Genomic DNA, 26,427 nt, shown 5'->3' with positions numbered 1-26,427 from the left:
TTCTGGCTTCACCACAAATTTCATTTATTTAAACTCTGCCTGTCCTCTCTTCTAATCAAGAATGGTTTAGAGCACATTTCCTTGGGGATAGTGAAATCTTCAGCTCCCTAGAAACACCTGGACTTTTCTCTGATGGAAAAAGCAATGGGGGCCGGACGCGGTGGCTCACGCCTGTAATCCCAGCACTTTGCGAGGCCAAGGCGGGTGGGTCACCTGAGGTCAGGAGTTCGAGACCAGCCTGACCAATATGGTGAAACCCCGTCTCTACTAAAAACATAAAAATTAGCCGGGCATGGTGGCGTGTGCCCATAGTCCCAGGTACTCAGGAAGCTGAGACAAGAGAATTGCTTGAACCCAGGAGGCAGAGGTTCCAGTGAGCCAAGATCCAGCCTGGGCAACAGAGCGAGACTCTGTCTTAAAAAAAAAAAAAAAAAAAAAAAGCAATGGGGAATATGAAGGGAAATCTGGACTCTGAGCTTGACCCTGCGTAATTTGAACCCTTTCGTCGCGGCCTCAGTTCCCTCATCTACAAGATGAGAAGATCAATTTGATTGGTCATCATCAATAAATCTTTCAGCTCTAAATATTCCATAACTCTTAAAATATCGCAGTTAAATGTCACACAAATTTTTCAGTTTCCCTGTGCATATAAAAGTTATGTTTATACTATACTCTCTGCAAGACAGTTTCCTAAAACGTTGCATATACTGTGAGATTTTAACACTTTTCCCCCCATCCAAATGGCATTTGAAATGCATAAAAATAACTTATTTGTAAATTTTCTTTCTCTCTTTCTTGTTTTAGTATAGCACCTTGAAACTAAGATATTTCAGGTGGAAGTGCAGGGTAATAGGTTGCAGAACTGTCAAATAACAATCATGTATGTTTTGGTGGGCCATTTGGTATCGTGTGATTTCCTGAGAAACTTTAAAGGTAAAGAGTCTGCACTGAAAAGTCACATTATTTACTATTACCTGGTTGTATTCAGAGGCCAGACTATTTAAGACAAAAGAAATCTAGGAATAAATATGTCTAGTTTTTTTGGAAAAAGCAACTTCCTACTTCTGTTTTTATTTTTAACTTCTCGTACTGATTTTTGTGCTTGTCTTTGAAAAAAAAAAGTCTAAGAGTAATCATACTTTTTTAAAGTCATGCATTATCATTTGTATTATTTTGATAACTTCAACACAAATTATAAGTTGAGATAACAACACACACTCTCAATACCTTGATCAGAATATTCACGGTAAGTTGCAATGAATGAAAACCAAAACAAGAAAGAATAGCTGTAACCCAAGCATCATGGAAGCACACTGATTCGTTTTTTAAAAGAGATACTTAGATCTTAGCAAAAAGCTAAGCCTAATTCTCTCATAGTCTTAATTCCCACTTGCAAACATGCAGTCAAGTTTACCTACCTCCACCACACCATGATGAATGGATGTGTACTGTTTCTTCTTCAGCATCACCAAGGTGATGACGATCACTGTCGCTATGACAACACCGCCCACCATGAGTCCAATAATTGCACCTTTGTTTGAACCCACATCTTCTGCAAAGAACACCTTGAAAACAAGAAAAAGAATTTTAATTTCTAAATGCAATATAATTTACAATTTATAAATGCAATTAGAAGAATTTCATTCCTTAAATGCAGGGGACATTTGGATGAGGTTATATGAAAAGTTTCAGTATATTCTCTGCCCAACTGGTTGGTCACATATTTGATGCTTACTTAAAAAAAAAAAAATCACATATTCTCCTATTAAGAATGACAATCATAGTTTATAGAAGGATGTACAACATGTGGCTTCCCTAGTTCGAGGAAGTCTACTTTCCCCTCACACGTCAAAACCGAAGTCTGCAGGGACCTGAAACCCTTTGACAGGTGGAACATTGGTGAGTGGTGGGAAGATAGCGCTTGGATCTATCAAAAGCTGGAAAGGAACGATCATACTAATGAAAGGAGGTCAGCATTTTCCTAGTCATAGCAGGTTTGAAACTCAGCCCTGATGTCTGACTCTAAGTGACTGAGACTTAGGTGTTTTTCAACCCTGTAGATGTCCTAATTTCCTTGGAGGGACACTTTTAATGCACAGGAATAGGCATTCTGAAACAAAGGAGTTAAACAATAGAAAAAAAGATATCTTGTTACCTACTTTTAGCTATAGTAATTCAGCAGAATTCTAATTAATCTTTAGCAGTGTAATGCTTTTTAAAGCATAATGTTATTTCAAAGTGAAGTACAGGCAACAAAAATTTTAAGTCACTCATAACTCATGTTTTCTTACTATTGTCTCCAGAAACCAAAATCTGAAATGTTGCTTTATTCTTGCTCTTTACTTGGATTAAACATAAAAAGAATTTTGAGAACACTAAAGAAGGAATAAAATTTCATTTATTGCACTACATTGCTTCATACTGTTTATAAAAGCAAGTCATTATTTTCCAACTTTATCTACTTGAATGAAATTACAGAAGCACACCATAACTTTTATCATCTTGTTATATAAGGATTTGATCTTACGCCAGATGAAGTAAAACTAAACATTACCATGTTTGCTCTGCAACTTAATATACAGGCATACCTAGCTTTATTGTACAGTAGTGCTTACAGATAGTATTTAAAAAACAAAAAACAAATTAAAGGTTTGTGGTAACCCTGCACTGAACAAGTCTATTGGTGCCATTTTTCCAACAGTGAACACAGGTTCACTTCATGTCTGTGTCACATTTTGGTAATTATTTAAATATTCAAACATTAAAAATTATTATATCTGGTGATCTGTGATCAGTGGCCTTTGATGTTACTATTTTAATTGTTTTGGACTGTCATGAAACATGCCCATAAAGACAGCAAACTAAATAAACGTTGCGTGTGTTCTGACTGCCCCCCAAACTGGCCACTCCGCCCCTCAACTCCCAGGCTCCCTATCCCTTGAAAGACAACAATATTGAAACTGGGCCAGTAAATAACCCTACAGTGGCCTCTTAAGTGTTCAAATGAAAGGAAGAGTCACAAGTCTCTCACTTTAAAGCAAAAGCTAGAAATAATTAAGCTTAGTGAGCAAGGCATATTGAAAGCCAAGATTCTTGTGCCAGTTAGCCAAGTTGTGAATGCAAAGAAAAGCTCTTGAAAGAGATTAAAAGTGCTACTCCAGTGAGCACACAAATGATAAGAAAGCAAAACAGCCTTATTGCTGATACGGAGAAAACTTTTAGTTGTCTGGATGGAAGATCGAACCAGCCACAACATTCTCTTAGACCAAAGCCGCCTAATCAAGAACAAGGCCCCCAACTCTCTTCAATTCTATGAAGGATGAGAGAGGTGAAGAAGCTGAAGAAGAAAAAAAAGTTGGGAGAGGTTGATTTCATGAGGTTTAAGGGAAGAAGCCATCTCCGTAACACGGAAGTGCAAGGTGAAGCAGCAAGTGCTGATATAGAAGCAGCAGTAAGTTATCCAGAAGATCCAGGTAAGACTCCTGATGAAGGTGGCTACACTAAATAACAGATTTTCAGTGGAGATGAAACAGACTTATTTGGAAGAAGATGCCATCTAGGACTTTCATCACTAGAGAGAAGTCCTGACTTCAAAGCTTCAAAGGACAAGGTGACTCTCTTGGTAGGGGCTAACACAGCTGGCGACTTTAAGTTTTTGAAGCCAAGACTGATTTACCATTGTAAAAGTCCTAGAGTGCTTAAGAATTATTCTAAATCTACTCTGCCCATGCTCTATAAATAGAACAACAAAACTGGGATGACAGCACATCTCTTAACAGCATGGTTTACTGAGTATTTTAAACCCACTGTTGAGACCTATTGCTCAGAAAAAGACTCATTTCAAAATGAGTCATTGACAAAGCACCTAGTCACCCAAGAGCTCCGAAGGACAGGTACAAGGAGATTACTGTTGTTTTCATGCCTGCTAACACAACATCCATTCTGTACCCCGTGGATCAACTTTCAAGTCTTATTATTTCAAAATATATTTCAAATATATTTTGTAGGGCTATTAACTGCCATAGACAGTGATCCCTCTAATGGATCTGGGCAAAGTAAACTGCGAACCTTCTAAAAAGGATTCACCATTCCAGAGGCCATTAAAAACATCTGTGATTCATGGGAGGATATCAAAGCATCAACAATAACAGGAGTTTGGAAGAAGATGATTCCAACTCTCATGGGTGACTTTGAGGGGTTCAACACTTCAGTAAAGGATGTCACTGCAGACGTGGTGGAAATAACAGAGCTAGAATTAGAAGTGAAGTGGAGCCTAAAGACATGACTGAACTGCTACCATCTCATGATCAAACTTGAATGCATGAGGAGTTACCTCTTACGGATGAGCAAAGAAAGTGGTTTCTTGCAATGGAATCTACCCCTGGTGAAGATGCTATGAACACTGTTGAAATGACAACAAAGGATTCAGGATATCACATAAACTCAGTTGATTGATGAAGCAGGGGCTAGATTTGCAAAGACTGACTCCAATTTTGAAAGCTGTTCTACTGTGAGCAGAATGCTATCAAACAGCATCACATGCTACAGAGAAATCTTTTTGTGAAAGGAAGAGTCAATCGATGCAGCAAACTTCATTATTGTCTTAAGAAATTGCCACAGCCACCACAAACCTCAGCAACCACCACACCCGGATTAGCCTGCAGCAGTGAACATCAAGGCAAGATTCTCCATGAGCAAAAAGATTAGGACTTGCTGAAGACTCAGATGATCATTAGCATTTTTAGTAATAAAATATTCTACTAATAAAAGTAATTAAAGTATGTACATGGCTTTTTTTTTTTCTTTTAGACATAATGCTATTGCACATGTAACAGACTATAGTACAGTGTAAATATAAACTTTTTTTTTTTTTTTTTTTTTTGAGACAGAGTCTCGCTCTTGTTGCCCAGGCTGGAGCATGATCTCGCCTCACTGCAACCTCTGCCTCCTGGGATCAAGAGATTCTCTTGCCTCAGCCTCCCGAGTAGCTGGGACTACAGGCGCACGCCACCACATGCGGCTAATTTTTGTATTTTTAGTAGAGATGGCATTTCACCATGTTGGCCAGGGTGCTCTCGACCTCCTGACCTGGTGATCCACCTGCCTCGGCCTCCCAAAGTGCTGCGATTACAGGCATGAGCCACCGTGCCTGGCCAACATAACTTTTATATGTACTGGGAAGCCAAAAAATTTGTGTGACATTTTGTTGCAAAATTTGTTTTATTGTGGTGTTCTGAAATTTCCAAGGTATGCCTGTACCTCCCTAAAAAATTCTTTCAATTTAGCCTCAAGGTAGTCAAATGACTGATTTTTCTAAGCTAAAACTAACATACTAGCAATCTGGAAAGGCAATATAAAATACAGCAAATGAAGCAACTTCTAAAAGTGTTTTACTCGTGGTTTATAACAAAATGAGAAATTGTTCATAATTATTCCCTTTACTAAACAAATATGCTAGCTCAACATTTTTATGAAAAGCAAATCATTAATTAGCTAATATACTAGTGTGAGGTAATCAGGAATAAATACAAGTCTGGACATATTCCTGTGCCTTTAAGAAAATACTGTAATTTTGTAATATTCATTGCACTAATTATAGTACATTATCTTATCAACTAGTTCAGTAGAGGGAGCTGATTCTCCTAATTGCTGCCGCTGCCATTAGTCACTGTCACATTACAGGCGTTAGTGTAATTGTGGAGATGGGCTTATATGACACAGGCCCCAGCGAACGCAAATCTGTACATTAATCGTCAGCTTTCTGCCCCACCAACTCTCAACTCTTCAGTGATTCCCAGTTTTTATTAACCTCTTCAGCAACAGCCTCATCAAAAGAAACCCTGATTTTCTAACAATTGATACTAGATTATCTTGCCAATGAAAACCATGCTTCAAAAAGCTAAATGTCTTTGTACAAGAAAAGAACCATGGGGGTTAAGAATGCAAATCCAAATCCCAAGTCAGTTTTTTATTTGCTACAATTATTTAGAGTCAAGTGAGGCATAAATAATAATTTGAAGGTGTTTCTTTTCGAGTTTAATACTAGGATTTATCAACTTTATGAATATTGAAAAGACATTTTCTGCTTGAAAAACACACACACACACACACACACCAAAAGAAGTGCCTGAGAGAACTTCAAGTATTATTGCTATGGAAATATTACCATTTTTCTGTCCACCACTGAATGTGATAAAATTGTCTTCTTTATTAATGTAACCCTCTTACTGCACCTACTGATAAGATGGAACCCTAACATAATCCACTATTTGATTTATCTGAATTTCTAAGCTTTTAGTAAAGGATTTTATGTAACTACTAGAGCTGACCACAAAGGAGATGTGGCTTTTTGATTTACTCCAATTGTAACATTAGGGGGGAAAAGTGATTTCATCTGAAAAGGAAGCTGCTGTCTTCTTTGCACAAACCTTTTGATGAATAACACTATCGGGAACATCATGGGGTCCTGCTCACTCCGTCATCTTACTCTTGCAAGAGAAGTTCAATCATGGGAGGTAGGGGAGGGAATGAAAAGAAAGAGCTGGGGGAGAAATGAATGAGCAAAGGAAGACAGTTCCAGATGTGAATTTAAGCCACATAAGTGTTCTGTAAAACCAAGCAGAGTATGCATGTGTTTGTTTGACTCCGATCCTTCAGATAAACCTATTGTAAACCTATTTTCCCAGAAAACACAGTGGAAGTTAAAGTGGCTGCTGTATTGAAATTAATTCCACTTTAAGTCCCGAGTCCTGCACGAACTTAGCTGCTTTGTAGTCTGAAAGAACTATACACAGAGCCTCTTTCTTTTCTTTTTCTTTTTTTGAGATGGAGTCTCGCTCTGTCGCCCAGGAGTGATCTCGGCTCACTGCAACCTCCACCTCCCAGGTTCAAGCAATTCTCCTGCGTCAGCCTCCCGAGCAGCTGGGAGTACAGGTATGTGCCACCACACCCAGATAATTGTTTTTGTATTTTTAGTAGAGACGGGGTTTCACCATATTGGCTAGGCTGGTCTCAAATTCCTGACCTCGTCGTGATCCACCCGCCTTGGCCTCCCAAAGTGCTGAGATTACAGGCGTGAGCCACTGCGCTCAGCCTAGCCTGTTTATTTTCTTCATGTTTTCATGGTAATCCTATAGGCAAGCATTGTATTTTTGTTTTTATCTTTTCCTTAATTTGATTTCTAGCACAGGATGAACCAGAGTTAATAGGTCATTTGACAAGACAAACAGAGTAGTGGAAAGAGGTAAATTATTTTACGTACCAATTTTTGATGATGAACTTCATATCCTGAGTCATGTCGGAATTCTGCATCCATCTTCACTTCAGAGATCTCCTCTGTCTTGATATTTGTCAACCCAGAACCTGTGTTATATCATAATTAAAGTATGCAGGACAATCAATTAGTTTTACTCATAAATAATAACACTGTAAGACAAAGCCTACCCAAAACTTCTTTCTAGGCCTGAAGTTAGAAGAAAATTGATTAATGACTTTCTTCAAGAAAAATGATACCCTATATTTAAAACTTTAATTACTACCTATTTTAAACAAAAAGAAATGAAAGGGTAAGGGAAACCTGAAAGTAAGGCTTCTGCTGCCTTTAAACACATGCTATAATTTTTGAAAATGGGGGAAAAGCAGAAGTTAAATGCTGGTTGAGAGGTTGGCAAGGATTTGTTCCTGGAATATGTTGGCTTGGCTTAGGGGCTTATTGTTTAGCCTATTACGTGTCTTTTTCCATGTGCACTCATTACTTCAGAAATAATAATAAAAGGCTTTAAAAATGAGCATTAATTACCTGGTAGAACAAAACTGCTACTTTGGGGCTTTGTTCCAATTACAAATAAATTATGTTCATGTATCTATGCAGTGAAGCGTTATAAAAATTATATAATTTTAGTCAAGAGTTCTAGTTACACAGATTGTAATTGGTTTGTCTGCTGAATAAAGAGCTATAGTACATAATTTTTAAAATGCTTCTTGGCGACTAACAGAATTTATAACCTACGAACTCTTCCTTCTCTATAAATTGCTATATGATTCGTAACACTAATTGTTCTGATGGATTTCATTGTTCAAATAATTTGAAGCTTAAAACCCAAAGTCATTTAAAAACCAAAAACATAAGTGAAAAATATAAATGTCAGTGTCCATGCTATAACATTTAATTATCAAACATCAGAATTTTAGGATGAAAAGGGCTTTTGAAGTCATCTCCTCTACGGTGTTCCCACCCAGGGGCATATTGTCAGTTCCTGTTTGAACACAGAGGAATGTATCAATTTTCCTCCATTTTTTGATAGACTTGCCTGCCCAAAATGGCCTTTTTTACATGATGCCAGAATCAGTTTCCCTGTAACTTCCATGCTTTGAGCCTGATTCAACACACAGCAAGCCGAATCCTCCCTTCCACATTAAAACCTTGAACAGGTATCACATCCCTAAGGAGAGGCATGTTCCTGCTGGTTCTTGTCTTACTTGGGCTACACATTCCCAATTCCTTTGGCTCCCAGGGGAATTCACTTCTTGCTCTTGGCCTAATCACTCTTTCAATCTTGTCTACGAGATTCTGGGAAACTTGTCCCACATCTTGCTGACACTGAAAAGCACAATGTCCACAGCATACCATGTGCCAGTCTAAGCGCACAGCCTATACAAGGAGAAGGTAAGGATAATCTGACAAAACCTAGGAAATCCATGCTGGTTGTGACATAGCACCATTTCCTCATCCAGTTGTTCAAAAAGCTTCCACTTGATAACCTATTTGAAAAAGAGACCCACAATCAATGTCACTCCATACCTGGCTTACAGATTGTGAAGCTATCTTCTCTCCTTTTTGCTATTCAGAACTTCATTTTCCTATCCCCACCTTCCCAGCTTTCTACAAAGACCACAGGCAATGGTGCTACTTCACCTTCAAGTTCTCTTAGCCTGCAATTGGTCTGGGTCATAAGAACTTGGACTTGGGTAGCAAGATGTCATGGTTTAAAATATATCCACAAATTTGCTGATACTCCTTCCTTCAAGAGGTAGAACTTAATTCCCTTCCCTGGAGTGTGGTTGGGATGTAGTGATTCGCTCTAGGAAACAGAGTATGATAGAAGTGACGGTGTATGACTTCTGAGACTGGGCCAAAAAAGGCACTAAAACTTCCTTCTTAATCTCTTTCCTGGACCTCTTGGTGCAGGGGTGCGAAATGCCATGTTGTAGGGATGCTCAAGCAGCCTTACAGAGTTCACATGGTAAGGTACTGAGGTCTCTTAGTAACAGTCACGTGAGTGAGCCATCTTGGAAACAGACCCACCAGCTCCAAGCAAACCTTTGGATGACTTCAGCTCAGGCAGTATCTTAACTGCAACCACATGACAGACACTCTGCCAGAACCATCCAGCTAAACCACATCCCAAATCCTGACCTATAAAAACGGTAAGAAACTAATGCTTGTTTTTTTTTTTTTTTTTTTTGAGACGGAGTCTTGCTCTGTCGCCCAGGCTGGAGTGCAGTGGCGCAATCTCGGCTCACTGCATGCTCGGCCTCCTGGGTTCACGCCATTCTCCTGCCTCAGCCTCTCCGAGTAGCTGGGACTACAGGCGCCCGCCACCAGGCCCGGCTAATTTTTTTTGTATTTTTTAGTAGAGACGGGGTTTCACTGTGGTCTCGATGTCCTGACCTCGTGATCCGCCCGCCTTGGCTTCCCAAAGTGCTGGGATTACAAGCGTGAGCCACCGCACCCGGCCGCTTGTTGTTTTAAGCTGCTAAATTCTCGGGTTATTTGCCATACAGCAATAGGTAACTAATGGGCTAGGGCTTTCTTTTCTCATGTTGATCTATCTCGGGCTTTAATTTTCTTTCATCAGAAGTTCATTCTCTTTAATATAGACATAAAAGGCACAATGAAAGTGGGACAGTTTCCCTTTCTCATCTCTTTAACTCTGGTCCTCTCAATGACCTAACCCTCAACCCCCAACTTCTTGCTACGAGACCCACAGAACTCTCTATTCTTATTTTCTTACTTTAATATTCTTAAGTATTTTTTGGTTAAGTTTCAACTCATTCTGCTGAAACTAACCTTTCTGACACTTATTTTTATAGGGTAGTGATGCTAAAACTCTTTTAATTCTCACTGGCTGTATATTTTAATCTTTCTATAGCCCTTTTAAATCTGAGATCCTTATATAACCACAGTGATTTCTTTACAGCTCACTCCTTTTCTGTTATTAAGATCTGGCAACGTGCCAAGCACGGTGGCTCATGCCTGTAATCCCAGCACTTTGGGAGGCCAAGCTGGGTGGATCACTTGAGGTCAGGAGTTTGAGACCAGCCTGGCCAACATGGTGAAACCCTGTCTCTACTAAAAATACAAAAAAATTAGCCGGGTGTGGTGGCGAGTGCCTGTAATCCCAGCTACTCCAGAAGGCTGAGGCATAAGAATCGCTTGAACCTGGCAGGCGGAGGTTGCAGTGAGCTGAGATTGTGCCACTGCACTCCAGCCTGGGTGACAGAATGAGACTGTCTCCAAAAAAAAAAAAAAAAAAAAAAAAAAAAAAGATCTAGCAACGCAATAGGTTAGAACTATATTTCTGAGTTTTTAAGAAAACTTTCTTGAACAGTTTGTACAGTCTTCCCTTTTAGATTTCGGGGCCAAATATTTATACTGAAAAATAAAAGTAAAGAATGAGCTCTGGCCGGGCACAGTGGCTCACAGCTGTAATCCCAGCACTTTGGGAGGCCGAGGCGGGAAGATCATGAGGTCAGGAGATCGAGACCATGGTGAAACCCAGTCTCTACTAAAAATACAAAAAATTAGCCGGGCATGGTGGCGGGCACCTGTAGTCCCAGCTACTAGAGGCTGAGGCAGGAGAATGGCATGAACCCAGGAGGCGGAGCTTGCAGTGAGCCGAGATCGTGCCACTGCACTCTAGCCTGGGCGACAGAGCGAGACTCCATCTCAAAAAAAAAAAAAAAGAGAATGAGCTCTCAGCCAGGTGCAGTGACTCATGCCTGTAATCCCAGCCCTTTGGGGGGCTGAGGCGGGCAAACAGTTTGAACTCAGGAGTTCGAGACCAGCCTGGTCAACATGGCAAAACTCTGTCTCTACTAAAAATACAAAAATGAGCCAGGTGTGTTGGCACATCCCTGTAATCCCAGATGCATGGGAAGCTGAGGTGGGAGGAGGGCTTGAGCCCAGGAAGTGGAGGTTGCAGTGAGCCGAGATCATGCCACTGTACTCCAGCCTGGAAACAGAGACAGACCCTGTTTCAAAAAAAAAAACAAAACCAAGAGCTCTCCACTAAAAATTTTACAAGCCCACACTATTTTTGAAATGATACTGTGAATACTTTTGGTGGTCCAAAAAAAAATTCAATTCATGTTATCAAGTCAGCATGACAGATAAATTAATGTTTACAGCTCAATAGTTTGAGAAGCTCTTAGCAGAAAGAGCTCTTGCTATAATAGTTCATTTTTGTTTAGCATGAATAGTCATTTAGTGAAGACTTTTTACATTAAGCAAATCTTACTGAAAGAAAAAATCAATAAGCTGGCACATAGAGAAATATTCATAATGTGATAATGCGTGTAATAAAATGTGATGAGTAGTTTTAAATAAATGGCAGGGACTTTGGTTTACAGGCTTACTTAGAGGTCTTTCTTGAGTTGTGCTGATTTCACCCTAAGCCCTGGTGACTCCAGCTCTCTCTTCCTGTAAGTCATGATGAGTAGACAGAGCCTGTTGCTCATGTGGGGGCTAAAGGAGGTACGTCCTTCATGATACCTCTTGCATGGCTCGGGGTCAATGACCTGGTTTCCCTTCATTTGGACTGCAGAAGGGTGATGATGAATTGTAACAGAAAGGGCAGCTTTCTACCCTATGTGAAGCATTCGCTAATGTGTTTTTCTTTTTTATTCTGGTCAAACTGTATAATTAGTCCTTCAGAGTCTATTTTTTCTTTAGAAATAAGCCAGGAGGAGAAGCTATAATGGCCACTATGCCCCCAAATCACCACTGTTATGACGGTGGTCCCTACTTGACACTGCATCCTGGAAGTTACCATATTCTGTTTTTTTAGATATGAGAGTTAAGGAAAAGCCATTTTCCTCAGTCATGATTATAAAGCACTGGGTGGGGGGAAAACAAAAACCTTTTCTTAACTTGTTTCTGAGGACAATAGTGATTATTCAAAAACAATGCCATTACTTGAATGGCATGACAATCTTGGGAAGGCTAAGTTTGGAAAGGCTAAAGATATAATTCGGCACATTAGACTCAAGTGTGTGGTCTCTAAAATGTGAAGAAGAACCAAAACTATGCTACAAAACACAAGGGGAAATTAGCCCAAATGTTTGATAAACTTACTACAAGCACAAATACAGAGAGCACACGCATGCCTTAATACATGTGCAGCAAACACTGCTATTCATAGACAAACCTTAACTAGAATCTTCCTCACTTCATATCTGAACATTCTTTCTCAACTTTAGCCATCTTATTGGGCAACCCAAGCCTACACTGTGTATGAAAGGAAGCTTGGCTTAGGCCACCCTCTCTTCTGAATAGAATTGTTCCCTTCTTCTTTGCCAATCCAGGTGCCTCAAATCTTTCACAACCTCTCTGGAAGCCCATCTCCAGTAAGTTCTCTACTTAACATACCCCTGGGTTAGTACTCCATCTGCTCACATCACAGAACATTCTTGTTGGCACTTAATGTTGCTTTGTATTTCTTTGTCTTCCAAATTCCATCTCGTGTTTCCAAATACGCAAAATTCCTTCTATTATACCTCAAGCTCCTGAGAGCAGGGACTCTACCATTTAATTTCTTTCAACCCTAGAAAGAATTTAGTGCATTGATCTTTGTGAAATCCCCAAGTAACATAATATTCTTATTGTTATGAGAAAGGTTTTGGATGGTTTTCTCCCACCTGTGTAATACCATTAACTATTCTCTAGCTCTTCCTTTAAAACACATTGTTTTTGTTCGATAATGTTTGGAGGTGTCCTTTTTATGTTAGATTTAGATTAAAAAATTTTTTTTTAAAAATAGGCCGGGCATGGTGGCTCTTGCCTGTAATCCCAGCACTTTGGGATGCCGAGGTGGGTGGATCACCTGAGGTCAGTAGTTCGAGACCAGCCTGGCCAACATGGTGAAATCCCGTCTCTACTGAAAATACAAAAAAATTAGATGGGCATGGTGGTGCGCGTCTGTAGTCGCAGCTACTTGAGAGGCTGGGGCACAAGAATTGCTTGAACCCCCGAGGCAGAGGTTGCAGTGAGTTGAGATCGCACCACTCCACTCCAGCCTGGGGGACACAGCGAGACTCCACCTCAAAAAACCAAAAAACAAAAAATAATTTTTTAAAAAAAGAAAAAAACATTGACTAGTAGTGTCACCTGTTCCTGGATGTTTCAATAGTAACATATAGGCTCCGCTGGCCCAATGTAGAAATTTGGTAAAATTGAATGAGTCGAATGAGCGCTAAGTTACATTTTATGCTTGTAGATGAAAAGCGTGTCTTTTAAAGAGAAGCACCATGAAAAAAGTCCCAAGGCAAATGACCAACCTGAGCTGGCTGTGGTTGCAATTAGAACTGAACTGACCCTCAGCCCGAGGCCTTACAAGTTGGCTGAGCAGAACCGGAATGTCAACTCCTGGCTCCTTGAGATTCCCTTACATGACACTGACAATAAGGAGGACATTAGAAGAACTGAAACTGTCTCTGACTCACTATAATTTAAGTTCCCCTTAAAAGCCTATAGACAGAAATTCATAAAATCAACGAGACCAGCTGTCAAGACGTGTCACGCTACTGTCTCTGCTGCCACTGTTAATCACAGCATAAAGGCATGAAGATGCCACAGGCAGACTCTGAGTCTTCATCAGTGACCGTGCTTGGAGGCAGTCATGGCTCAAGCCTGTGGTGAAGTGTGAGGGACCGGGTGGGTCTCCTGGCTCTGCTGCCGACTGTATCTGAACCAGGCAGCAAAGGTTGACCTCTGTGTATTAATATCTTCAAAGAAAGTTAATTCCCTGTTCTTTGACTATCGCCTGGGGACATTATGAGGATAAAGAAGAAAATAAATATGGAAAAGTATGTGTTATTTGGGATTAAAATCTCCCTGGAATATACAGATTTGCCAATTCAATAACCTTCTTCCTCCTTTTGATTCACTGAAGTCGTTGGCTACTATCAGTTGGGTGAGGTTGTTCTTAAGAGTAGACACCAGGCACATATATGCTTCCTCTGTGCTATGACATTATTCACAAAATAAAAATGTGTTTCTTCTTAATGTTTGTGAAACTGTAAAAAAAGAAGTGTCTATTTCAGTGTTAATGGGATTTTTAAGTAATGTATAAAAAAAGGGCTTATGTGCAAAATTATGCATCCACATCTGTTGTGTTACTTTAGCCACTCATTGAGAATAAGTACATACAACCCACAAAAGAGAAGATGTATTTCGGGCTCTGGAGAGAAACCAATTCTGGTATTTTCAGGAAATCATGTCTACTTCAGTAACTGACTGAAGTTTGAGCCCAGTTCAGTTAGAAAATAACCCATCTGGACGCCAAACAAGAAAGGAGAGATGTTCACACTGGTATCCAAGTCATCACCTGACAGTCTACATCTGTCTAGGCTTCTGTTTTTAAGGACAGGTCATATATAATCGTCTCTGTTTTTGTTTTGTTTTGTTTTGTTTGTTTTAAAGAAAAAAAAAAAAAAACAACCCAAATTTGGAAGGGCTCTCTTTTAGGTTTCAAAAGGAAAGCTCAGAAACAAAAAAATCACTTCACTCGGAACGTGGGAAATGAAGAGTAAGGAAAAGTCAAGGGGAATTTTTAAAAGTTTGGTTTCTAAGGTCACTTCAGATTCTACTCTGCAGTAAGTACAATTGAGAGAGGCTTAAAATGCAGAAAAGAGACAACATCTGCTCGAGCTTAGGCGCAAGATGCGGAGAGGCAGAAGTCAAGCGGTTCTGATACCTGGTCGAGTGGTCAGTCCTCGGTCGGCAGCAGGGCGGGCATCAACAGGCTCAACTGGGCGCAGGAAGCAAGGGACACAGAAAGCAAACAAGACAAATCAAGATGGTAAGTCGTGGCTCCCGAACATAGTCGAGCAGGGAAAAAAGCATATGCAATAAACAAGTTACAAAAAAGAAGCAGCCAGAAAAGAACCACAGTGAGTTAATCCCGAGCATCAAGGACCAGGAGGGGCACCACTTTAAATGGCTTATCGCTATTGATGTGCCAGTCCTGCTCCTTAGTTTTCTAATAAAAGCCCTCACCAGTATATGCAGCAACATCAAAGAAGAGGGGTGGGGAGGGTGGATTTCCCTCTGAGCTAGTTTAGAGATAGTTTCTTGGCTTTTGATTAGAAATAAAATATTCCCAGCCTAGCAGAAAACCTTAAAGATACTTCCTTTTACAACTGCCTGATCTTATCTTACTTTACAGTTAATTAACTACAAAAGGACTCTGTTAAATTTCCAGAGGAAGTGCAAATATGAATTTATCAGGAGAGCAAAGTTTCACCACATAATCTGCCATTTAGTGAGTGAATCAAATTTGTCCTTAGTATGAGGGCAGAAGAGGGAAACCACAGTCTTTTTCTCACTTTTTCAAAAAGGCTGGTTTCCATTTGACAGATGACATACAGCTGAAACGTGTGAAATGAGGATATTTCATTTTATATTTGCCATTGTTCACAATTTTCCCTTTGTGTGTGTTCTGGGTCTGACCCAAAGAAAGCAGTGTAGACAGCATGATATTCCTCACCATCATGTGACCTTGCCAAAGCACTTCTGATGCTCAGAAAATACTTCCTTGTTTTACACTGGTGTTTGAAGAAACAAGGAATGGGGACAAAAGCAAAGTTTTTAGGATTAATAAATGGTCATAGGGTAAATGAAGCCATGGAGTGGAGGTACAGGGGGAAGACCCTTTGGTAAGGTGGCCAAGTGTAAAGGGAAAAAGGTAAGACAAAGTGAGCACAGGTGCTGAAGGAGACACGGTGTGCTCGATGAAATGGCTTCTAACGATTTCAGCAAAACCATCCAGCTTACTGATGCACACAGGCCAGGCATTCAAAGGTGGGATTCTCAGTCCAAATCGATTTTGGATGCCACATGTTAATAGAAACAGTGAGGGAGGGGAAAAAAGTGGCAGTAAGCCAAGTCTCCAAAATACAAGAAAATATTTCCGGGAGCACTAGGACATGTGGATGAAATAAAAATTTGGTCCTTTCTCATGTAGAGACTGGCAGCATGGTGGAGTCAAAAGGAGGGTGAGGCATCTAATCCCAGGCCTGGGCCCAACATTTACAACGTCTGTGGCCTTGGGCAAGTGCCCACTTCTGTGGCTGTTTCTCCATATGGAAACAGAAATGTTAACATCTGCATCTTCTAATTATGGTGAGGAACAAATAACATTTAAAGCCTGTTTGAGACGCTACCAAATACTACAGAACTGCACTGATTAAATATCCTATGATTAAATATTCCATAGTAACTACTGATGTGAGAATGACTATTCTCTAGTATTTCACTAGTGCGTTACAGGAAGACGTACTTCACTTCCTTCTGCAACTCCCAAAGACATTTCGACAATGAAGTTTGGTTTTTCTATACTTCATTTTTTTTCCTATTTGCAACAACCTGTAATGAGTAACTGTATTACTCCTTGTAAAATGCAGTTAGTTGAAAGGTCATTGTACTTTGTGAGAATCTCCTGATGACAAGGGACCCAAATAGTGCTTCAACTGCAGTTAAGAACACAACAAACCACACATGCACAAGGGCAAACACGCACCTCGAAGTGGTGGTGAGCACATACATTAATAGTTACATTATCAGAAAATGTATATGCAACTCAGAGGGCAGTAAGTTAAGTGTACCTGTGGTTTAAATGCAGGCTGAGGAGCTGCTAGTCCCACCGGCCACTGCTAATATCACCACTGACTTTCTTTGTGATCTGGGGCCAATCACATTCTTTCTGAACTTCGGTTGTGTCACAAAGTAAATGGTTTTTCCAGGGTTCAAATGCGTATACTTATATGAAAGAAACTTACAAATGATATAGTCCTATAAGTTTCTCTGCCTCTCCCCGCTCTTCTTTTTTTTTTTAATAGGCATGTATTATTTAAAAACAATAATAAAACCTTTCCTATTTTTAAGGAAGATTAAACAAAACTAGTTTCAGTGACATAAACCCTAATCTGCTTTAAAAGATTGAAGCTGATTTAGTATAAATTAATGCACAAAAAAGAAGTAGCTCAGGGAGCAGACATTAAAAAACAGTTCTTTTTTAAAAGGCAATTATGATATCATTGCCAAAAAAAAGAATACACACCAGCAAAACAAAGTAGTGTGTTATTTCCCAATCCATTGCAACTACTTTCCAATTTTTCCAACGGACCTTTACTTAACCAGACAGTAACTTCATCAAAAAAGTGTTAAAAAAACATCTTACATTGGCTGTTTAGTAATTTACACAAACAAGAAATACATTATCTTTAACTTTTAATAGAGTTAAAATAAAATGTAATCAGAAATGAGTTATTCTCTTGCTCTCAGTAGCTTTGAATCAAATCCTTTGCTGTAAGAGGAGAGAAAAAGAATGGTCAGACCTCTGGGATTTTTGAGTTTGTTACTTCTGGTGTTCTTTGTAATAAACCTAAACTATTAACCGTGCTGCCTTGTACAAACTCTCTACCAGGCCAAAGGTAATGAGGAATCAGCAATACACCAGTTTTACATATCGATAAGAGGCCTGACCAGAACTGGTTTGTAAGTTTAATGAAATATTTATTTAATCTAAATTTCAACATTTAAATTGGCTTCCTCATTGCCTCTATAAAGCTAGTTAAAAATATACTAGAAGGCAGCTTCACATTTTGCAAATACATCCATACGGTCTTATTAAGACCTGCTGTGTCTCTCTAAAAATATTATTTTATCTACATATTATATCTAGGTATTATCTACAAAGAGGCAGACTGTTGGTCACAAAGACTTCCTGGCGGTCACTGCATGCTATGCTGCTCTTTGTGGCTGCCCTTCTCAGGCAGTCAGGAAAAAGTAGAACAAACACAAATGTCATTAACGCTAATGCTTCCAGCCAGATCGTTTCATGATCTGTGAGCACAATTCTGTAACAACGGCTTCATTTCAGCCTAGGCATTCATTTAGGTTTTGTGGATGTGAAAACCAAAGAATAAACATTTCTTAAGGCAAATCGCAGCACGTTGGAAAACTGTGATATGCTTATTTTCTTCAATGTAAATTTAAAAAATGGGCATCAGACCCTCCTCTGGATTTCACTGATTGTTCTTGAGAAAAACAACAAATTTTTGGTAAGCGTTTGAAACTATGATAATGAGGACTGCATGAAGAAGAAAAGGAAATCCTTTGAGAATTTTAGATATTTTCAGTAGTTGTGTGTGTGCGCACATGTCTGTAAAAAGAAAGACTAACAAGTTTCTGGGGAGAGGTGGGAGATGATGTGAGAAGAGAGATGGCTTTAGGACTGTATCTCATTATGTGGCTTATTATATTCATTATTTTAAGGATACACTGTTCAGGCCATACGGTGATTCATCTTGAGACAGGCTGATAAAGTCTCTCTAATAAGATCCTGGCTCCATTAAAAAAAAAAAAGCTACCACTGACATTTACTATGTTCCAGGAATTTTGCTAAGAGCTTTTTTATGCCTTCTTATTTAATGCTCATACTACGCTATACCTCTGAGTTAGTTAGGAATTATTGTCAACCTTATTTTACAGCGAGGAAGCAGCCAGAGAGACTAAGTAACTTGCTCATAAGCGCATAGCAGAGCTGGAATTTAAACTCGGGTCTGTATCATTCAGGAGTTCAGGGGTGTGGGGTAGTATTTAATGTCTTATGAGATGATGGCCGTCTATTTTATTTAAAAACGAATTGGGGCTGGGCGCCGTAGCTCATGCTTGTAATCCCAGCACTTTGGGAGGCTGAGGCGGGTGGATCACAAGGTTAGGAGAGTGAGACCATCCTGGCTAACACGGTGAAACCCTATCTCTAGTAAAAATACAAAAAATTAGCCGGGTGTGGCGGTGGGCGCCTGTAGTCCCAGCTACTCGGGAGGCTGAAGCAGGAACATGGCATGAACCTGGGAGGCGGAGCTTGCAGTGAGCCGAGATCGTGCCACTGCACTCCAGCCAGCCTGGGCGACTGAGCGAGACTCCATCTCAAAAAAAAAAATGCTGAAGTGGCTTTTCAAATTGTTTGCTATAATCAATATATATCAGTGTTGGGACTGGTAATGAAGAGTACTGCAACTCAAGACTCTGACATTGCAAGTTCTATTGCCTCCCAATATTGTTATACCAGATTTTACTGTTCAAACGGAATCATCTAACAAGAATGTCAGCTCTTTTCATGAGGCCTAGGCAATGTAATAGCTGCATGTTTGTCAAGTATCCAGAAGTACTTAATCAAGGTCTTTGCTCAAATGGACATCTTGGCAATACCCAAGGGTTTCAGTGTTTGTGTGTGTGTACATGCACACGTGTGCACGCAGATTTTCTCCTAAGGCTGATGCTACAAGGTATGCTGTTAGTAAAAGGGCAAATTTAGTGTGCATTCAATTTACAAAATGAGATCGGACATTTTTCACTAAAAATTCTCATTAGAGACTGAATGAAGAGGACCTTCAATGACCAAAACGTATCCACCTGTAAAGAAAGAAACAATCCGCACTCAATACATTTAATAGGGCAGTTGTCCAGGTCTTTGATAATGAACTGTCCCTAAAATTGTTTTCTTCTATGTGATTAAGAATTATTTTCATAAATGGTAAAGTTTTAATTATTTTTACATTGCCAGTAACATGCTGTTTGTATCTGCTATTACTGTAAGGTGCCCTTTTTCAAATTAAGGAAACAAATTTGGGGTAATGATTCACATTGTGAAAATAGTTATATATTTTCTGCAATGGTTCTTTAGAAAAAACTTGTCCAGTGCACTTAAGGTCTAATATTATATTTAGATTTAGTCTGAGGAGTGTACTAATTGCATGTTATAAGGTATATTATATATATTTTTTACTTTTTATTATTTTTTATTTATTTTTTTAAATTTAAAGTCTCGCTCTGTCACCCAGGCTGGAGTCCAGTGGTGCGATCTTGGCTCGCTGCAAGCTCCGCCTCCCGGGTTCACGCCATTCTCCTGCCTCAGCCTCCAGAGTAGCTGGGACTACAGGCGCCCACCACCACGCCCAGCTAATTTTTTTTTGTATTTTTAGTAGAGATAGGGTTTCACCGTGTTAGCCAGGATGATCTCGATCTCCTGACCTTGTGATCTGCTCACCTCAACCTCCCAAAGTCCTGGGATTACAGGCGTGAACCACAGTGCCTGGCCTATAAGGTATATTATAAATATGAAATCTCCATCAACATTTGCTGCTTTGATAAAGAAAATCAGGTAAAGTGCTGTTGTGTTCTTAAAAAACATGTTATTTGTATCTAGAAATCAAGGTGTTTGTGTGTAATTGTATACTTCTGAACATGTAGAAAAAAGATAAAAGAAGCTGAAAGATATTCTTGCCTGAACAGATACTTCTGCTAAGAAATCCCTGTGAAAAAGGATGCCATCTACTGCTCAAATTTGTTGATAGAGAAGAATCTTACTTCTCTGAGACACCAAAGGAAAAAACATTTAGAGCAATGTGCTCCTTAATTTTGGCAGCTGCCTTAAATTTAATTTTCTAAACACAAATTAAGTCTTAAGCAAAATTAAATTTTATTTATATGTAGTTCTCTATCCTTGCCTTTAACATTTAATTCAATCTGAAATTTCATGTACGAATAAGTAGCCAGTGAAGACTACTTTGGTGCCTATCAAATCTGCACCTCTGCAGGCCCTCAAAACTCCTTTCTGTTGGTAAATTGTAATTTTTCCTTATTTCACTATCTATCTGCTGTTTTGGAAGGTGGCATTCTAGATCATTATGTCATAAACACAAGTTGAATTTTGTGCTTCCATTCCAGAGGGCACAATATACCTCACAGTTAAAAAACATTTCTAAAAAATTCCTACCAAAAGTCATCACTTAAGAACTTAGTCTCCTGGTGCCTCCAGTGCCTCATTTGAAAAAGTCATAAACATAACATATGACATACAGTACATGCTCTTTATGTATCCACTTTTACTGTTATATAATGTACCATTTTATATTAAGAAGAGGAACAGGAAAGTAAAAATTAGAAGAATGTTATTGCCACACATTTTCCTTGTGAAGAACTGCCTCTTCAGTAATATACTGTGGCTCCCCTTTGACCAGGAGTTTTCACTCGAAGGATAATATTCCCTAGAATGCAAACCTGGACATGTGGGAAACAAGAGGCCCTTTACTTGCAAATGTTATGTAAATCATTACCATTCTGTTTTGCCACCTATACGATGGAGTTGTTGTCTTTTCCAACAATTGGCAGTTTACTTGCTTTGCAGCATAAAAAATATAAAGTATAACTTACACAGATACAATATTATTTTAATGACATAGTAACTCCTAATATTTACTTTTTAAAGTAAAATTGAAATGAAAATATTTATGACTACATCAAAAAAAGTTCACCACTCAAGAACATACAAAAGATAACTCTCTCTCTTGCACACACGTATGTATGTGTATATATACCTCCCAGAATGCCCTTGCTGGCTCAGGGGACTCTTACCTTCGTTTTCTGTGTTGGCTGGCACAGAGTCAGCCCCAAAAGAATGCCACGGCTGGAGATCGTCCAGGCTGAACTCTCCATTCACGGGAAGAAGCTCCACGGTGGTTTTCGTTTCGGTCAAAGATGGCATGAGAGCATCGTTTCCGTAACTGATCCTTGGTTCACTAATCATGTTGGCCAAGACGTCATCTGAATAGTTTTGCTCTTTCTGAAGCAGCTCATCTAAACCAAACAAAATCATCTCTTTGTTGAGTAACAGCAATCACAACAGCAGCAGCAGCAGCCACTATTTACTTCTGCCAGGCATGACTTCAACTGCTTTCACATGCATGATCGCGTTTAGAGCCATGGCGTAGGTACCATTATCATCTCCCTTTTACAGATGTGAAAACTGAGGCACATGACATTCAAGCTACTTATGCAAAGTCACAGCTCACAAGAGCTCCTGGCAGGACTGGAGTCAGGAGCATGGTAGCTGGCCAGTGTGCTGCAGTGTGGCACCCCTAGAGGTGAAAGGCCACAGGAGCTCAGTTGCCATTTCCTCCTGACACAGTTAGACGTCCCTACCATACAATGATCGCACAGGAGTAAACACCAGGCTTTGGTGTGGCGGCAGTAAGCAAGGCACAATCTCATTCAATCTGAAAGACAACAGAGAATCTCCTGTCTTGCCTTGCACACTTGCAAGGATAAGAAAAGCATGAAAGGGCCAGTAGTTTGCTACCTTCTTGAATAGTTTTCACTGTTTTGCCTTGAAAAAAAATCTGCATTTCCTAAATGCTCCTCTTGTGTCGCATGACCTATGCTCTGAGGCAACAAGGAAACCGTTCCCTTGCCCTTCCAGATGTAGCCCTGCAGACAGACATCCAGCCTTCTCTGGACTTAACCACCCCTGGCTCCCTGTATTTCCCAATGTGAGCAGACACCAAATATCCTGCCTTTCTCCTCTGTTGCTTCCCTTTCCAAAGAATGCTGTCAGTGCCACCTACCCCCTGCCCACCGCCCCCGACTTTAAAAATTGATGAAACAAGAATCAACTTTATGGAACATCATTGACTTATCTTTTTTTTACTGGAAAAAAGAGCTTAGAATATAATCTTGTATCGTGTAATTACTGCTTTAAAAACTGACCCCAGGATATCAAGATTTGTGAGTTTTCTCTTACGTTACCAAAGATTTACCATGTTTTTCTCTGATTTTTACAAATCAGAGACCGACAGATAGCATTGCACTATTAACAATAATATTTGATTAACCAAAATGTCTCATTTTCCAATCATATCTGTGTCAAGAGTTTGCTGAAGTATATATTTCAGACACATCACTGGTTAGTTTTATTGCTAGAGAAAATGAAAATAAGATCAGGATTTAAATTTGATTTGTAACATTTTACAATCATCTTTCAAATTCTCTTTTATATTGACAAAAAATGTATCTGAAAAATTAAAAATCTGTTCAACTATACCCATTGAAATAATTTGACGGAATAGCATTAAAGCATGTGATTAATATCTTTTCCTGTAGTCAATTTTATTGCAAGAGATTTTAAATGATGAAGTCCCAAGCAAATCAGTCCTTTTGAAGTCTAATCTGAGTTATAATATATCCCTATCCACTGTGGCACCGTTTCTAAAATTCAATACTTGATGCCCATGATGACCTTTCCCTTACAGATAAAAGATCCTCATTAGATTTCCTCCAACTTTTTCATGTCTTATAAAGCCATAGGTAGCGACTAATAACTTAACCAATGTCCGATTAAATAAATTAAATGAGCATTTCTTTTATATAAATCTTTTGCTTGTGACTGTTAAGCACTTACTATGCTAAAGAGAGGATATTCTGGAATACTAATAATTACTGGTACATACACATTCATCTTGACAGGAAATAACCTTTGCCAACGAGAAAGCTCTTGGACCCCCCAGGGCCTATGCTGTTCCTGGGTCTGTGGTATTTACTATCACTTACCCTGTCCTTTATTTGGAAATGTTCTCACTGTTTTGCATACACGGTACTTATCTTCTTCCCGGTGACATCTCTGAATAACTCTTCTTACTCTTTTTTTCTCCTCTCTTCATCCCTGTCATTTTCTTCTTGTATCTCTTTCCCTCACTTTCTACAATTCTCCCCTTTGATCCCATCGACTCCTGCAACTCTAAAGATCTCCTGCTTTGGGTGAATCTGAAATGTATTTCCCTAGCTTCGACTTCTCCCTCCCACTCAAATTTGTATATTTCCAACAGTTTGCTGGAGATACCAACTTAGGGCTCCCTCCTGATCCATGCACTTGGTAGGTACACAACTGTACTCAAGGTCCCTGGCTTTCCCTTCCGCCTCTCCTGTTTTCTAATCATGGCAGAACCATTCTCCCTCCCAGTCACAGGCTTGAATCCTTCAGAGCCATCCAGGACTCCCTGTATTTCTTCGTGTCCGGTACTTAAACTACTGACAAATCCTTTGGTATTCTATTTCTGAATTCTCTCAGCCATTTCCTGCTTGCTTTTCCATACCACCCTCACCGCCCCTAGGAATATGATTACTTTTCACCTGGATAATTACGATAGTCTCCTCACTGCTTGCTATGGTCTGAATGTCTCCCAAAGTCATGTGTTGAAACTTAAATCTCCGCTGTGGTAGTAGTGAGAGATGGGGTCTTCTGGAAAGCAACTCATAAGAGTTCCACCCCCTGCCCATGAATGGACTACTGCCTTCTAAAAGGGCTAGAGGAAACCAGCACAGGCCCCTTTTTCTGCATCTGCCACGTGAGAACACAGTGTTTGCTGCCTCTGGAGGATGCAGCCACAAGGTGCCATTTAAAAAAAAATTTTTTTTATTTTTTGAGATGGAGTCTTGCTCTGTCGCCCAGGCTGGAGTGCAGTGGCACAATCTTGGCTCATTGCAAGCTCCGCCTCCCGGGTTCACGCCATTCTCCTGCCTCAGCCTCCTGAGTAGCTGGGACTACAGACGACCGCCACCACGCCCAGCGAATTTTTTGTATTTTTAGTAGAGACGGGGTTTCACCATGTTGGCCAGGATGGTCTTGATCTCCTGACCTCGTGATCCACCCGCCTTGGACTCCCAAAGTGCTGGGATTACAGGCGTGAGCCACCGCGCCCGGCTAAGGCACCATTTTAAAAGTAGAGAGACTAGGCCCTCAACACACAATGACGTGCCCGCGCCTTGATCCTGGGCTTCTCAGCCTCCAGAATTGTAGTATTTCTATTGTTTATAAATTACCCAGTCTCTGGTGTCATTACAACAGTACAAACCGACTCAGACAATGGTCTCCCTGCTGGTTTTTATTTTATGTTTGGTTCCCGAAATCTTTTCCTGACACACAAGAATGGCTCCCTCTTTGTTTCAGTGGGTCTTCATTTTCTACTGAATTAATTCCAACTCCTTTGCCAGATGCTGAAGGCCCTCTGTGGTCTGGGCCCACCCCATATTTCTAGCCATGGAACTCACAGCTCCTAGCTGTCTACACCACACCTCTCTCTCAGGCTAAATAGCTTGGGGTATTCCCAGAAAAGACCATGTATACCCATTCTGACACTTTTGTTCTCTATTCCTGCTATCTCGGAAGCCCATCTCTGTTCATCTACATTATTTGAACTCTTTAGAGCCCAGCTCAAATGCCCTCTCCTGTATTTCCCAAGGCAGGCATTATCAATCTGATGGGACAAGGAGACTGAGGCTGGGAGAAAGGAACCAATCTCTTCCAGACCCAGTGGCCAGTAAGCACCAGTGCCGAAATCCAAGTCTTGGGCTTCGTAACACCAGCCTTCCCAAGTTCAGCCCCTATCTATTTCAGCCTCTCGTATTATCACAAAAGTAGCTGTAAAAATTAGGCATTATTAAGCATGTCTGTTCCAATATCTTTAGCAGTCTCTTCCACTCTTGTGGATTGGTAAGCTGACTTAATCACTGCTAGGAATGGTTATTGCTTTTGGTCACCAAATAGGCATTTCTCAGGCAGGGGCAGCTGGAAAGGGCCCTGTGCCCATCTTAGCCTTTGGCAGTAAAAAGGCAGAGGAGCAAAAGATCACAGTGAGAAATCTTACACTTGTGCTTCACAGAACAGCCAGGGCATCTGAGGCTGAGGTACACCGTGGTACCCTTTTCTCTTTTCTCTGTTACACTGTTGGTAGAAAAGTTCCTCCAAATGGCCACCAGCATGCTGAGCCCCATGGTGGTTAATTTTCCCAGTTTATTATGTTCATTTTCAGAAAATGTAAGTGAACGAATGACAGATTCGAGAAAAGTTACATTTTTAGCAGAGTGAAACACACTTAGCCTTTTTTTTTTTTTGGTTGTTGTTCAAAATAGGAAGAAATCCACATTCCTATCTTAATTCAACACAGAAAATTTAGAAATAACCACCCCTGGCTATGTCGTTTAGAACAATGAACCTCTGCCTCCTGGGTTCAAGCGATTCTCCTGCCTCAGTCCCCTGAGTAGCTGTGATTACAGGCACACACTACCATGACCGGATAGTTTTTATGTTTTTAGTAGAGACAGAGTTTCTCCATGTTGGCCAGGCTGGTCTCAAACTCCTGACCTCAGGCGATCTGCCTGCCTTGGCCTCACAAAGTGCTGGTATGAGGCGGGAGCCACTGCGCCTGGCTGTCAGTGTAGTTTTAAGAGAAAAAAAGAGGTAGACATGATGGATTACCATTATCAGAAGTAGAATTCAATTTCGTCATCATAAAATGTCTAAGGCAGCC

General features: G+C 40.1%; 1 protein-coding gene across 6 annotated transcripts in view; it reads right to left on the bottom strand.

The window, feature by feature from the left end:
• APP (amyloid beta precursor protein) overlaps positions 1 to 26,427 on the bottom strand; it is a 287,239-nt gene that overhangs the window by 9,713 nt on the left and 251,099 nt on the right. For 3 of the 6 annotated variants that reach the window (XM_032174825.2, XM_032174826.2, XM_032174827.2), the window contains 4 exons: positions 21,701 to 21,922; positions 14,976 to 15,029; positions 7,262 to 7,362; positions 1,419 to 1,565 (listed from right to left, as the gene is read on the bottom strand). In XM_032174825.2, the coding sequence (XP_032030716.1) occupies positions 1,419 to 1,565; positions 7,262 to 7,362; positions 14,976 to 15,029; positions 21,701 to 21,922 (524 nt within the window). The remainder of the gene's footprint in view (positions 1 to 1,418; positions 1,566 to 7,261; positions 7,363 to 14,975; positions 15,030 to 21,700; positions 21,923 to 26,427) is intronic. The other 3 variants (XM_058427839.1, XM_058427840.1, XM_058427841.1) reach the window with 1 other exon arrangement.

The sequence above is a fragment of the Hylobates moloch genome, unplaced genomic scaffold, assembly GCF_009828535.3.
Source record: "Hylobates moloch isolate HMO894 unplaced genomic scaffold, HMol_V3 SCAFFOLD_14, whole genome shotgun sequence".
In the NCBI taxonomy this organism is placed as follows: domain Eukaryota; kingdom Metazoa; phylum Chordata; class Mammalia; order Primates; family Hylobatidae; genus Hylobates; species Hylobates moloch.
Note: the sequence above shows the minus strand (reverse complement) of the source record. Positions and strands in the feature narration are given on the sequence as shown.